The 16,609-nt window shown below is 36.0% G+C and overlaps 1 protein-coding gene across 1 annotated transcript in view; it reads left to right on the top strand.

Annotated features, from left to right (window-relative positions):
- Window positions 1–16,609, top strand: part of LOC113058655 (neurobeachin-like) — a 220,543-nt gene that overhangs the window by 34,591 nt on the left and 169,343 nt on the right. The window contains exons 2-6 of the mRNA XM_026226760.1: window positions 11,224–11,455; window positions 12,751–12,851; window positions 13,392–13,487; window positions 14,302–14,423; window positions 15,784–15,910. Coding sequence (XP_026082545.1) covers window positions 11,224–11,455; window positions 12,751–12,851; window positions 13,392–13,487; window positions 14,302–14,423; window positions 15,784–15,910 — 678 coding nt within the window. The remainder of the gene's footprint in view (window positions 1–11,223; window positions 11,456–12,750; window positions 12,852–13,391; window positions 13,488–14,301; window positions 14,424–15,783; window positions 15,911–16,609) is intronic.

Genomic DNA, 16,609 nt, shown 5'->3' with positions numbered 1-16,609 from the left:
TTATTCCAGCAGCACCAAATGAGAGTGTAAAAATAATGAATATTTCCATTAGGTTAATTAGGTTTCCCTAATACTCATACTTTCTACTTGCACTCTGCCCCTTAATATATCAATTAAACATTTTTGAGCATAACCTTACAGTTTTTGTTTTTAATTGTAAGGAGATATTTTAACAATGTTTTATTGTGAAATGTTTTTTATTGTGTTATAAATTGTTATGTGTGTACTGTATGTATATATATATATATGTATATATATAAAAGACCACAATACATCGCCAGACCACAATACATTTTTATGTCAGTGATTTTTGCCTGTTGCCTCGGTCACACATTTGTCTCTCAGTATAAAATGTCTTTGACCTTTTTTGAAGGTGTCTGTTAGCTCCTTGTCATTCCACTCTTTAGATAATTACACATCTCTAAAAGTGAGAGCACATGCCCACAAATTCATCTTGACGTTTCACCTCATTTTCCACCCCTCTCAGGCTAACCTCCTCTTCCTCTGCGGAGAAGTTTTTTCCCCTTATCCAGTGGCGTAGTGTCACGGTGCATGCATATGGGCCCAGGCAGTTTGGGGGCCCGCTGAGCTGGGGGGACCTTTTAATTGAAACGAGGGAACGAATAGAGCCCTGCATGGGCCCGGCCCTTGTCCAACAGCTTATGTGAATTCTCGGCCCAAGTCCAACTGGATACAGTGTCTTTTTTCTCTCTCTTCCCCATTACACAGCTATTAAAATAGTTCAGTTTTGGTTTTTAATGAAAAGTGGTCATATTTCTTTTTGTTCCTGTATTAAGTTAATTTAGAAATATGTTTGGAACATTTTATCTTTGTTAAATTCAAGTTTTTGTTTTGTAAAGGAACGACCAAGCTTCAGCAGCAGACAGTGAGTTGAGCATTGCGTTTGATACATTTAGCCTGCTCAAACCAATACAAATTGCCTGAAATAAACAGACATAAAACACTTCATGCATTTCACAGTATTGATTGAAAAATTTTTCCTAGATAAATGAGCTCTGTTAGGTGCATATCCAATCGTTTGTATGCTAAATTTTTGCATATGGGCCCGGGGCTGACTCACTACGCCACTGCCCTCATTCTTCCTTCCTCTACTTCCTCTTGCATTGGCATTCACAGCATGACATGTACCTGCTCTCTTCCTCTCTGATAAAACAGAAACTGTCCCGTGGTGCCACTGAGAGCTCAGTACATATGAGATAATTTGCTGTTTGATCAAAATAATTGTGCTGTCGGAATCATCTCAGAAAGCCACTTCATTGCCGTTTTCCGGATAACGGAGGAATATAGAAAACTCATAGAGCAGATCGACATCCCAGTGTGCCGAGGGATGGTAGAATGTGGATGTACGAATATTGTTTCATGAAATAAGATAAATGAGGTAACTGAGGTTCATCCTGATGTCCTTGGATATATGTGCTGATGCTTCTAGTGTTCCCCAGATGCAGTTCTTGTTGCCAGCTGACAGCGAATTATTACTTTTTTTTCTTTGGCCTTTGCATTCTAACTGAAAGGAACAGTAGAGACAGGACTAGATGAGAATATCAATTTATTTCATTGTTGTTTGGCAAAGAAAATGCATTATTTCAGATTTAAATAGAATTTATTTTTGTGTGTGTTGTTCATTTGACAGACTTTCTAGTTTCTATACATTTTTGTTAAAACTGTCTTGGTGTTCAGACCCCCCCCCCAACTTAATTAAATTTACATTTGTTTATTGCGTGGAATTAATTTAATTTAATTAATTAATTTAAATAAAATAATTAAATATTATTTATATATCCGGGCTTCCTCTTCAGATAAGAAGATTGCATTTTTTAATCTTATCATTTATGTATTTATTTATTGGAAAATTCACTATTTGCAATTTTTTTATTTTATTAAATTAAATTACCAACCTATTTTTGTTACAAACATCTTGCTCTGTGTAAATTGTGATGACATCTCCTGTTATTTCTGCTAACATTTACTCTTTTGCTTTAGTGGCTTTTCGGCTTTTGTCTTTCCCTTTCTGCGTCCAACTGTGTGAGACTAAGTTTGTGTGCTTGTGCGAGTCTGTGATTATAGCACTACACAGAATTACTTCATGCGTACGGTTTAATCTTTCTCAACAAACAATTCCATAAAAGTGTGCAGTCTCACTCATTCATATCATGCTGAGTTTCTTTATGAAAAGCAGTCAAGCTGTAATAATGTTAAGGCTAATGTGCGCACCTCTAAGCAGGATAGGAAATGCAGACCATTAGAATGCATGTGCAGGACTTGATGACTGTCCACAATTGATGAGCGATGAGTCAGAAAGTGTTCAATTTAAACTGATTTGCTGTCAACAATGGAATCAATCACTGGATTTGAAGTTAATACATTCAAAGTGAGCTTTGTGAAGCTTCGTGGTTTCATGAATTTAATTTATTGAGCAGTATTACTGACTGGTGGCATCACAGGCTTTGGGGACGTCTTTTTATGAACTTGCTTTGCGAGCAGTCAACCTTGATCAAAATTATAAATTAACAATGCTTTCATTTACTCAAAAGGGACATATTTTATACTTATATATTTTGTACTTTATTTTTCCACTAAAGCACACTTGTTATAATGTTATTTGAGATTTCTTGCAGCAATGACCGTTGTAATTTAGTTTTTCATTAATATTTAACTGTTAGATCATACATCATACATACTTGTATATGTAAATGACCTCTGTTATGATTGGCTAATCTCTGCATAATTACGTAGTTTACTGTTTAGTTTAGAGGAATAGTTCACCCAAAAGTTAAAATGTGCTGAAAATGTACTCGCCCTCAGGACATCCAAAATGTAGATGAGTTTGTTTTTATCAGAAAAAAGAAGTTTAGCATTACGTCACTTCCTCACCAATAGATCTTCTGCAGTGAACGGGTGCCATCAGAACGAGGGTTCAAACAAATGTAGATTTCTTATAAATTTAACAAATTATAATTTTGTTATTATGGGTTATGTATTTGACCAGCCTTTTGCTTCACAAGATGTTAACTGATGGACTAAAGTCAAGTGTATTACTTGCAGATTATCAGCTGTTAAGACTCTTTTTCTGATGGCACCCATTCACTGCAGAGGATCTATTGGTGAGCAAGTGATGTAATTCTCACATCAGTTTTTCAAATATTGACTGCCATTGTCACGACGCAGTAGAACGCGCAGAGGAAGAAACAGGGTCTGGGTCCAAGTGCAGGGAAAAAATTACTTTTTAATAAATGAGAACAAAAAAGGCCAACAAGGCAAAAACAAAACAGAATCAAAACAACAGGGATATGAGCAGAAGCAATCTGAATGTAAAACACAAAGGACAAGCAACAACCAACAAATCACAATTAATACAGCCAGACAGAGTGGTGTGTGAGACGAGAATATATAGTCCATGACAATGAGCAACAGCTGTGTGTGTGATTGAGAAACAGGTGTGCAGAGTGAAGGTAAATGAGTCCGGGAGCAAGGGAGAAACACAGGTGGAGCAACTAAACAGTGAAAAGGTGGGCGGGGTCAGAAAAGGACAGGAGAGAGCACATGGCACCAAACAAACACAACACTCACAGAAGACAGTGACAGAAAGACAGAAGACTGTGACAACTATAGTTTTTTTTCACAAAACATTTGATCAATGCTTTCACAGTAAATAAATATGATAGGATATCACAGACATTTCACGACATTACTAATATTTATTTTGAAATGTGATACAGATTCCCAAGTGTTTCTATTACATCAACCAACCAACTCCATCAGGACCCTTCATACAGAGCTGATCTGACAGTTAGCTCAATGTCACAAGCTCAAAGGACCTGATGTGTGACACGCAGAGAACTAACCAGAATGAATGGGGCAGAGGGAACAACAAACTAATTTGTGTATCTGATCTCTCCCTTTCTCATCTGTCTTTTCCCTTGACCTTTATAGTTGTGACATTTGACAGTTCAAAGATGAGAGAGGAAATGCTGCAGGCAGAATTCTCCCATCTGAGTCTTTTCTCCAGAGAGTTTGTGTCACAGTGTGCATGAGAATGTCTTGCAATGTGCTTTGTGGTGTATGTCACTTTCATTCTTTTTTTCCCTCAATTTGTTTTTTTTTTTATGATCAGGCAAATTCAGAAAAATAGCATTCATTGGTAAATGGAGTTTTGATGTACTTTATCCCACTCAGTTATAAAACTGCATTTCCTCTTGTTGTGGTCATTCAGATGCTCTAAAAAAATGCTGGGTAAAATACAACCCAGTTCTGGGTAAAATATGGACAAACCTAGCAATTAGGTTGTTTTCAACCAACAGCTGGGTTGAATGTTTAACCCAGCCTTCTGTGCAATAACCCAATAACCCAAAAATCAAAAGCAGCATTACATTTTAATCTACCTCCGATGCATGCTGTTGAATGTATTCTTTTTAAGCATTTATTTCATCTCTGAATACATGAACATGCATGTCAGCCTTTCAGGTAGCATACTAGCCAGGTTTGCCTGTGTTTTCTGGAGAGTTATTCTTCACCAGATGTGATCAAACGGTGGCTTCAGGCATGCAAAAATTCAACCAGGCTGCACTGTTTGCGCTTTCGCTTTTATCACCTCAAAAACAGGCAAAGACACAACCTTCCCTGTATCCTGCTTGACAAATGTATACATGATAAAATAGATAGAGCACCTGCTCTTCCCTGGAGAGATCTCTATTGCTGCTTGCTTCCTTCTCTCACCATAACTCTCAGTAAATAGGACATCAGCGCTGTTTATTTCCACTGTGTTCATAGCCAATGAAAGCGTGCAGTGGGAAAAAATGGCTAAAGTCTGATTTGTGCTACCCATAACCATGGCAACCAAGCATCTCTGAACCCACAACTAGTCAGAAAGTGGTGGATGAGGAGGGGAAGCTATATATATATATATATTCAATTAAAATTTGTAAATAGCAAATCCACCATTGCATAAGTGCAACTGGCTTTAAAGGGAATGGGAAATGACACTCTGATTGGTTTATTGCACGTTACGCCCAAAAAACACCCATTACTCATTAAGAGAATAGGGACAACCTGTTTTGACCATGCGCCTGTGCACGCCGACCATTTTCCCATCGTTAAACTAGAAAAAGTGGATTCGGACACACCATGAGTGTACCTGTGCCATGCGCTTTAGACTCTAGTGGAGAAGAATCTACAAAACATGAGACTACATCTAAAGTCTTTATTTGCTCTCCATTTAATATCATTGAAACAATTGAGATATTAAAGACTTAAAGAGATATTAAACAATTTTCTCTCCTATGGGAGAGCACATATGACCTGGCTGGCTGCCATAGCTGAACCTGATTAAAGCACCTCTGAGCGTTGTGCTTGCTAATCATAAACTCCTCGCACCAGTCATGTCTGCTGTGCCAGGCCTGGGGATTCTTTAAATATCAGCTCCTGAGTGGATCGTTTTGTAGGCTGTATGGTCAAAGTTGTTAAAGGTGCTGTAGGGAACTTTTGTAAAAAAATATTTTTTACATATTTATTAAACCTGTCATTATGTCCTGACAGTAGAATATGAGACAGATAATCTGTGAAAAAAATCAAGCTCCTCTTGCTCCTCCCAGTGGTCCTATTGCCATTTGCAGAAACTCCATCGCTCCCGGTAAAAAATGACCAATCAGAGCTGCGGTCCGTAACTTTGTTTATGTTCAAAATATAGAAAAATGCATAGAATAAGCGAGTACACCATGGATCCATTTTCCAAACCGTGTTTTTGGCTTGTCCTGAATCACTAGGGTGCACCTATAATAAGTGTTTATATTCTGACTATTTTAGATTGCTTCGGGGGTACCGCGGCGGAGTAACCCAGTATCTCTGTGATTCTTCATAGACATAAACAGAGAGAAGTAGTTCCGGCTACGATGTTCTTCCGCAAGACGCAAGCAGTTCTGTTTATTAACCGCTAGAGCGTCAAAAGTTACCTACCGCAGCTTTAAGTTAACAGTCATGAACTCCTATGAACATTTCATGAACCTGTCCCTGATATATTATGTATGGAAATTAATATTGGTTACCGATCGGAGATACTTAATGCTGCTTAATGGGTGATCTTTATAATATAGTGGTCATTTTCAATGGCTTTTTATGGGTGTGTGAATGCTGATGGTGCCTGTGAAATTGCATATCAGCTGATTCATTTGCAGATAAATTGAGGCTGTGAAATCCATTTTCACTTTCAAGCTCAGGCTAAACACATTCATGATGTTTTAGGAAGGAATAGGTAAAAATTGTATACTGTACTACCAACCCTTGAACCTAAGATTATTTTCCAAGCCTTAAGCCATTTGAAGTCTAAGTAAAGTGTCTGTCTGTCCGTCCGTATGTACTGTATGTGTTCAGTTCCAGTTCATACTACATGTATGTATATATATTCCTGTGGCTCAGTGGTAGAGCATTGCGTTAGCAGCGCAAAAGGTCATGGGTTCAATTCCCAGGGAACACAAATACTGGTCAAAAAATATGTATAGCCTGAATGCACTGTAAGTCGCTTTGACTAAAAGTGTCTGCTAAATGTAATGTAATATATCTAGATAGATAGTGGTGTTCTGAAATGAGGAGACTTTTTTACAAGCAAAATAAAAAAATTAAAAAAGAAAGAAAGAAAACCATTTATATTATAAATGTATTACTTCATGCATATTTAATGTTTAAAATATTCATAGCTTACCTTACTTTGGCTAATCAGATTATAGACAGGGTATACTTGCGATGCCATCAGCAAAAGCTCTACAGCTTCCATTGAGTCTGGAAGTGTAGACTTTAAATGACATACTGCATGTTTACGAATACATGTTTTCGAGCCAATGCATGATTTGCATGCCAATTGAATGTTTTCATTTTGCCAGAAGCTACTTTGAAGTGTATGGGTATGTTGTCATGGCAACTGCTTTTGTGTACAGACAAGCGAGCTGTGCACCATTACATATCGCTGGTGGTTTATGACACATTCATTCAAGCATGTGTTCCTGGGGAACAGGGTTTGATTTCTACATTGTAAAATCTGTAAGATATACTACAAGTATTCCTGGATGACTGAAAACGAAAGTACCAGGAGTTTTCACACATTCATCTGTATAAAAAAGGGCTGCTTGTTTAGAAATCTGAATGCAAAAGTTTGAGACTTGCATTGTATTTTCAGAAGAGAAAAGTGCAGTTATGTGAACAAAGAGTTATTTTGCATGATGTTTTTAATAAGAATATTTACTGTAGGCACAAACTGAATTGCAAATATGATTGATCATCAATTATTTGATTGGTTGACTAACTGACATCTTTAAAGCAGCACCACTACTGGATCGGTCATTTCTTTTTCCCTCATTCTTCTATATTTTATCCTTACATCTCACTATGACAGCCTTGGTTGCACTTTATGCATTTATTAATTTAGCATTTACTAAAACTATAAAGTATCTCTAGTGCACCTTCCAGTACCACTGTGGCCTTTATGTGAGCTTCCTAAAAAGTCTGATCATTTAAGCAACGCTCATAAAAGTTAAGTGTTGACTCATAAATATCTTGACCAATCTTGTTCAATTACCTTTCCCTCTCCAACCTCATTTTTGCTTCAAGTGCCAAATCAGAGGATTCTAGATTGAGCTGTTCTGCTGATATCTACCTCATTTCTTTCCACAGCATTCCTAGCTATTTTTTGAGAGAAATGGAACCAGTAAACTAAAACTTCCCAATGCCATTGTGTTTGAAGAAATAGTTCACAAAGAAATTTAAATATGCTGAAATTTACTCTAGATGTACTGTAATGCTGAATTTCTCCAAATCTGTTTCAATGAAGAAACAAACTAATTAATATCATAGATGGCGTAAGGGTGAGTAAATTTAACTATTCTTTTAAAGGAATAGTTCACCCAAAAATAATTTTTTATGTTTACCTGCTTACCTCCAGGGCATCCGAGATGTAGGTGACTTTGTTCCTTCAGTAGAACAAAAAGATTTTTAACTCAAACTGTTGCTGTCAGTCAGTCATATAATGGAAGTGAATGGGAATCACAGCTTTGAGAGTAAAAAAAAAAAACATACACAAACAAAACCAAATTAAACCCTGCAGCTCGGATTGACACATTGATGTGTAAAGACATGAAAAGATCGGTCTGTGCAAGAAAAAGTTAACAGTATTTATATATCAATTTTTACCTCTTATTCACATCAATGTCCGAACTGTCCTGAGCGCATTCTCAACAGCCGGCATGTGATGTGTCTTCTTCTTCTTCTTGCTTTACGGCGGATCGCAGACTTAAAAGTGCATTACTGCCACCAATCTTTCAAATGGATAATTGACACTCTATCTACAATCTCAATTAGGAGTGTCAAAGGTCCATTTGAGAGATAGGTACATTAAAGTTGTAACATTGAAAAAAAAAAATGTATGGTGTATATATGTCATTATTTAAATGTATATGTTTGGATTCAGATTTGTAAAGGTACTTAAAGCACCAATGTTCCTAATATTTCTGCACTTCTAAGAAATAAATGGTTGTTTCATTAAAATATTTCAATTAGTGTCAAGATATTTTAGGTGAGTGTTTTGAGCTGTAGCAACTCTCAACTACTAATTTAGACACTGAAATTCAATGCATATTAACATGATTAACCGTTCACTTTAAGTTATTCCTGTTTGGCCTGAGAGAGAGTTATTTTACCATGAGTGTCTTATCTTTGATTTTGTGCCTTCATTTACCTCTTGTCGCACAATGGATGTAAATTACTCCCAGAATCTGAGCACGCAATTAAACACCTCACTTCAGAGTGTGATGAGCTCTGTAATTAAAGGAGAAGCTGTGTTGCATGGGCAGGCCTTTTCTGGCAACACGCTTACACTTCTGCACAGGTTTCAATCATGTTGTGTTTTGGTGTATTACTTATTATATATATTTCACAATTTAGCGATAACAGAAAACAAGGACTGCACTGTTCATTTAAGAAATTTTTTATTTTATGTCTTGATAAACACTATGATTAATCTTGTAGTCATCGTAATTAGTAAACACAATGGCTGGTGACAAAACATGCAGTGCACACACTGGAAGGAATAAATATTCCACTCTTTTAAAAGAAGAGCAGTGCTGCGTGACAATTGGATATTTTAACTCATTCAGAAGATTGATTTTAGCCATTAAAAGTGAATTAGTTTTTTATGATTCTGTACTTGAGTCTGTGACAACAACTGAAGGAAGAAAAACTAACTAGAGTCTCATTCATATGCTGTTACCCTCCACTGAGTTTTCTTTAAAACAGAAGTAAATATGTGCAAGTCTTATTAAAACAGTGAAACTGCCTTTTGGTTGAACGACTGTGGGACATTGTTAATTGCAAATTGGAACACAAATTAGGTTTAGTCAAAACAGACTTGGCTAAATTCTGTGATCATTTCTAAATTTATGTGCAGTGTAGCTCATGTTGATCTTTTTTATATAGAAAATATATGCAATGGTCAAAAATATTATATATTGTATAAAGTTGTGTCCAGACATCAAACTCAGTATGTAGATTGTGCCAGGGGTTTGAATAGATTAATTACCTGTTAAACTTCCACTTTCTTGTTTTTACCCATTTATTTTTTCTTTCTTTTTTTGAGAACCCCTCAGCATAAACCTTTTAGAAGCTAAACTGTTACTGGTGTGCCGCTGGGTTCAGCTTTAGGTCCAGATGTGTTTTCAGCTGAGTTCTCAGAGAAACATTTTTTTTTTTCTGTTCATTTTTCATGCTTATTAGTTTTTAGAAAGTAGTCAGACAGATGCTGCATACCTTCCTGTCATAATGATTTAGGCTGGCTTTAAAGGAGGACCTTGTTCTATTGTTTTTGGTGAATAAATAGTAATTTGTGCCATTGTTGTACAGAAGATAGCAGCAGTTTGTGTGCCGTCTGCTGGCTACTTCTGACAGTACGGTCCTTTTTAAAGTGTTTATGTGAGGTTTCCTTTTATCAAATGCATGTTAAATGTGAAAACTGTCTTTGTAAACTATTATAATTGATTTAACATGCTGTGCATTGCTATACTCTGTAATTGTTGCTGCTGTCTTCTTTACTGTCAGTCATTGCACACATTAGGATGTTATAAAAGGCTGAGGAAACTGACTGATGGACGTTTTCATGAGTTAAACGCTTGTCTTTTTTTTCAGGGATGAGGCACTGTTTATCGCTTCCTCCACTGCCTCTCGTCATGCTGTTTTGGTCCGTTAGGGAGTGCAGCTCTAACACATCCATGCAAATCACTCGTAAAATAAAGGCTGAAAAGAAAGTTGTCATGATGCCCATCAGCTGTTCAGCTGAGAAAAGAGTACAGTAGACTGTCAGTCAAATCAAAACAGCAGGGCATCTATATAGCAAGTTCAAGCTAGCAGTTCTGAGCTTGTTTTGTTTCAGGTCTTAGAACATTTGACAGTTTTTCACTTTACAGAACATATTGGGATTGCTACAAACCTTTTATCGTCACAGCAGATGAACCCATATTTATTTTTTCTTTTATTTTATTATAAATAAAATTATTCTTTATTTTATTTTGTAATATAATTAATTAATATAATTTAATTAATAAATCTGTCTGATTTTGCTTGTGTTAATTTACAGATAAGTTTGTGGCATAATATTGTTGAGTATAATGAGCACATTTTTCTTTCTCTGCGGTCTCCAACAAACAATCAGAACAACTCTCGAACCATTTTTGTCACAACCCACCAGTTGGGGACCAATGATGTTTTGGATCTGAGGCGTGACAAGAGTCAATCCCCATCTGGCAACAATAATTCACAACAAGTTAGACAGAGTTGTGGACTCTGGATAATGTTGTAAAATAATTCTCAAGAAGCAGGGCTCTATTTTCCACATGTGTGCATCACTGCTCTCTGAAGAAGGTGCCTGAAGTCTTCTCATGTGCTCGAGACAAGTCTTGAAATCTGCAATTTCATGCTTGCTTAGTCCACAGAACACAAATATTGATTTGTGTTTATAATTCCCAAATGATTATAGTTATTGTTTATGACCGGAAGAGGACTAGAAGGATTTGAATTTTTGTTTTTTCAAGTTTTCTTTGAGTTTAGTTAAGCTGTTTAGACAGATGCTACAAGCTTTAGAAGGAAAGCACTCCTTCTTGTTACTTAAAATGAGTCTAAGCTATATTTTTTTCCTTGTCCTTGTCCCTTCTCTTTATTTCTCTTCTGCTCCAGCTGGTTGGTGGTGAGTTTGACCTGGAGATGAACTTCATCATCCAGGATGCAGAGGCCATCATCTGCATGCTGGAGCTGCTGGAACACTGTGAAGTCACATGCCAGGCGGAAATCTGGAGCATGTTTACTGCCATACTACGCAAGAGTGTCCGCAACCTGCAGACCAGCACTGAGGTCGGCCTCATTCAGAGGCTTTTGCTCAGAATGAGCTCTGTGGATGACATGATCGCAGGTGAGTGGTCTCGACCTGACCCTCTTTTAGAGTTTTAGAATTGACCTCTTATAAAACAAATTTTTTTCTGTTTGCCCAAAGCTCTATAAATGGTTCAGAAAATGTTTAGACGGCTCTGAAATGAAAGATGTGCAAAAAATACAGTCGGCTTTTAACAGCATATGCGAGATATGGGCAAAATCTTTTAGATTTTAGACATCTGAGAGTGTGGGAGTTGCTGTGAGTGAAGAAATGTGGATTTTCTTCTAAGCAGTGGAATTCATCAGGCTTAGGAAGAAGAGAAACTGAGAGAAAAATCTCATTAGTTGCACCGTCTGGTAATGAGATTGACTGGCAGTTTAGAGCAATATTAAATTTTACTTACCGTTTATGAATGAAGAAGAATGTTTTTTGATTCATTCCATCTGTATTTCATGGGCAACATGTTCCTCTGTCTGCATACATTAAATGGCATTTTTCACAATCAAAGTCCTAAAAGGCAGGGCTTTGAATTGCTTCATAGAAAGTTTCATCAGCAGACTTGATGAAACTCAAAATTAAAGTGTAAAATGGCATTAATTAGCATAAATTTGCATGTTTTCCTCGCAGCGGTGAGTGTATACCTCTAGGTGCTGTTTCTGAACCATATGTGTATTTATGTATGTTTATGTGACACACACTCATCTATTTGTCTGTCTGTCTTTCTACTGGTGAAACGTTTGAGGTAATACAACAAATTCTAAAACATTTCTAAGGGTAAGCTAGGGCTGCATTTATTTGATAAAAAATACAGTAATAACAGTATTATTGTGAAATATTATTTAAATTTAGTGTTTTTTTATTTGTATATATTTTAAAAAGCATTCTTATGATGGCAAAGCTTCGTTTTTTTTTTAAAGCAGACATTTCTTTAGCCTTCAATCTTAATATCTGCTATAATCCTAATCAAATTTATATATAATGAGAAAATTAATGAGAAAAAAATTACTTATTATTTTAGCCAATATAACAAAGAGTAAAAACTTTAAGGGGGTCTGAATACTTTCGTACCCATTGTATATAATAATGAATAAAATACAGTAAATATTACACACAATATAATATAATATAATATAATATAATATAATATAATATAATATAATATAATATAATATAATATAATATAATATAATATAATATAATATAATATAATGTCTTTCTTTGATGGCAATAGTTGATTTTCAATATATTCCAACTTTACATGCACACTGTGCCCACTTCAGTTAATCCAGATCTAACGTCTCTCTGTTTTGTTTTGTTTTCTCTATGATGAACAGACTTGCTGGTGGATATGCTAGGAGTTCTGGCCAGCTACAGTATCACCGTCAAAGAACTCAAATTGCTCTTCAGCATGCTGAGAGGAGAAGGAGGATTGTGGGTAAGCCACTGAAAATGAGTGAAAACTCAGGTAGGGCTCTGGGGCTCCAAGGGGTTGTTGAGATTGTTGAGCCTTTTTAGACCTCTAGAGCAATCAACCGCAGAACAAGCCTGCCCAGGTGTCGAATCACTGTTCTCTCGGGTGAGAGAAATTGACTGTACACCGAGTGCTCGCTAACAATACAGTGAGGATGTTGTGACAATAGTTTTCAGTTTTTGGATAGAGTGAAGTACCCCTATGGAGTCAAAAAGAGAGACTTGTGCTATGACTGGGGCTTTAATGAAACAATTAATTATGAGACATGGAACTGGAATGTTTCGATCAGCATGAGTTTTCATTATCTTGTCAAAACAGGTGAGAATATAACAGATTGGATCAATGTTCTTAAATCAGAACTGATTTATTGAGGCAAAACATTAAATTTAAAGTTGAACATTTCAGAAATTCTTGCTGAGACGATCCTGAGGGATTTTAGTTAGGGTGATTTGGTTTTTCTTTAAGTCACTTGTCTTACCTCTCCCGTACTTTTGTCTTCCACAGCCAAGACATGCAGTTAAACTGCTCTCAGTGCTGACTCAGATGGCACAGAGACACGGACCAGACACTTTCTTTAACTTCCCTGGGAGAAGTGCAGCTGTGAGTGACCCCGCTTTTTAGCCTTTTTTTGCATTTCAAGGAAAGCGTATCTCAGTTGTCATGAATTTAAATTAAAAGTTGTTTTTAAATGGTTATTTTTATAATATGGTTAACCAATAAATAACCAATATTAAATCACAAAAAAATTTGAATCAATCGTTTTAAACTCTACAAATAAGTGTATATTTCACAACATTATACATGCAAACAACTGTTCAAAAGTTTGGGCCGGTAAGTTTTTTTTAATGCTTTAGAAAGAATTGTTTTAAGCTGATCAAGCCTGCATTTATTTGATCAAAAATACTGTGAAATATTATTACAATTTAAAAGAACTGTTGTCTGTTTTAGTACGTTTTAAATGTTAATTGCAATGGCAAAGCTGACCTTTTTAGCAGCTTTTATTCCAGTCTTACATGATCTATCATAATGATAATTCTTATTATCATCATTATTGAACAGTTTTATTGTATTTTTAATTAAATTCTTAAAGAATAACTTTAAGTGTATTAGTTCACAGCAAAAGTAAACTAAAAGTAAAATTAGAGTGTGCATTTCTATATAAGTTTATGTACAGTGTAATCAATTTAGACCAATAATAATACATTTAAAAACTGCTTGTGACTATTTAACATATATTTATTTGACTGGATATTTGTAAACAATAACTTGATGGCGTTAATTATTATTATTTTTATTTTATTTTATTTTGAAGCGCTGGATGGATATAAACAAATGTCTAGCATGTTAAAAGATTATTACATAACATATACAGACTCCAATACATTTTTGCCTTTTTTTTTTTTTTTTTTGCTAGGCGATTGCGTTACCTCCCATTGCTAAATGGCCTTATCAGAACGGCTTCACCCTCAACACCTGGTTCCGCATGGATCCTCTGAACAACATCAGTGTGGATAAAGACAAACCCTACCTTTACTGGTGACTACATTTCCAGCCTATGCTTTAATGCAGTTATAAAGAACTTTGTCATCTCATAGATAAAACTTGATTAGCTGAAAATAAAATGACCTTCAGCGCCTGCTTCTGTAAGTAAATTAAACTGAGTGGTTTTGTTTTTAGCGGTTAACAGAGAGATAGAGTTCTGGCTGCTATGCCACTTATATAATGAGCTTGTTAGAGGATTTTATTTTTTATTGATGATGTGGTGGATTATGCAAACATAAAAGGGGATTCTACTGATTTAACCAACAGAGTTTTGAACCCAGGGCATAATGTTCTGGAATCGCTGGAAAATATCTGCAGAGTGACACTAGGGTGGAAATAGCCAGGCAAAAAGAGCACCATATGTAGAGACTTGTGGGTAATTAGAGCTCAGATCAGTAGTACAGACATGTATTTATTGGCCAGGATTCCAGGAGCGAGGGAAAATGTTCCTAGAAGGAGAAGGAGTGAGTGTGTTTTGAGAAAGAAGGACAACGTACATTTTTGAACATCCACAAAAAAAAAAAAAAAAAAAAAAAATTCACAATATTGAGTTCAGTTCCTCCATACATTATGTAGATCCAGGCATTGAGAAGCTGCCCCAGACTTTGTGAGGAGGTTACAAAACAGCGTTGTTGAAGGCTGCCATGCTAATAACGCTAGCTAGCGTTTGATAGCGTTTGAAAGCGAGCGCTGGGTCCTGCTTGCTGTTTTGCTGCCAGATCTGTAGCCGGAGCTGCCAAGTGCAGGACCGCTCACACAAACTCAGAGTTCAATCTGTGCATGACACAGATTCGGAATAAAAGGGGATGTTTCACGAAAAAAACAGAGCATTGATTGACACTGAAAATCACACTTATTCTCTGCTCTTGAAGACTCTAAAGCGGTCTCTTGTGCTGTTAGTTTTCTTGTATGCGACGGTGATGTATTACTCGCTCCTCTCTGTTTGTTTTGGAACAGAAAACCAGTTAATGCATATCAAGAAATCTACATACTGTGCTTAAAATATTGTAGACCAGCCTAAGCTGGTTTTCGGGTTTTCGGGTCTGGTCAAACTAGTCTGTTGGATGGGTATAAGTTTAAAAAATATATATTTTTATGCTGGCTTGTAGACCAGCTTAGATGTTTCTTTCAGTCTGACCAGCCAAAGTGTCCAAAAACCATCCCAAACTAAGCTAGTTTAAAGTATATAAATATATAGTTTATATGGTTTTCCAAGGCTAAACTGGGATTGACAGGATCACACCTGGTTTAAGCTTTTTTCAAAGAAGAACTGATGTAGATGTTTCAAACATAGCACATCCATATGTTATGAATTGCTGTATATTGTATGTATTTTTCAATTTTCCAATTTCAGTTTCCGTACAAGCAAAGGCATCGGCTACTCGGCACATTTTGTTGGGAACTGCTTGATTGTGACATCGTTGAAGTCGAAAGGAAAAGGTTTCCAGCACTGCGTGAAATATGACTTTCAGCCCCGCAAGGTAGTCTTTCATTTCCAGCTTTGATTCTCTCTCTCCCCCCTACTAGCATTTGTAGTAATCTACTGATGGTGCTGTGAAGGAGGAAGAATTGAGTGGATGCACTTGTGGATTTTCTTGCTGTGATGCTCAGTGAAAATCACAAGGCTGTGCTGGAAAATGCACGATCCAGTTAACTGGGCTAAATATGTTTACAAGCTGTTACTAAACCCCAGGAAATGGGATAACTAAGGTCTTTTCTATATTTGTTTTTGTTTTGTTGAATCGAAGGGAAGTCTCTTGGAAATCACTGCACAGCTGCTGCAGTTTTGAAACATCTGTCTAATAAATGATTTCCTTGTTTTTTTACTCAAAATTGAATGCTTTTAGCTGATGTAATCTTTATAAATGTTAATTACTCATAGTTGCTCTGTTGAGCTTTAAAACAACGGGCCTGCCAAGGTCGGGAAAGTCTTTCCCAAAATGAAATCTTATAGGTTAATTGCACATACATGGGGCAGATTTGCATATTGTGTGAAACTTTGAGTTGATGTGCAACATAAGATGTTATTTAAATGCAAAATAAAATAAAATGAATTACAAACTTAAAAAAAAAAAAATAATAATAATAATAAATAATTTATATAATTTATAAATAATTCGTTATAACAAAAAAATAAATGGGATGTTTACAGAAATTTAATTTTAATGTTTTCATTTTCA

This window comes from Carassius auratus, chromosome 40 (genome assembly GCF_003368295.1).
Source record: "Carassius auratus strain Wakin chromosome 40, ASM336829v1, whole genome shotgun sequence".
Taxonomy (NCBI): domain Eukaryota; kingdom Metazoa; phylum Chordata; class Actinopteri; order Cypriniformes; family Cyprinidae; genus Carassius; species Carassius auratus.
This window is presented reverse-complemented; position numbering and strand designations above follow the sequence as displayed.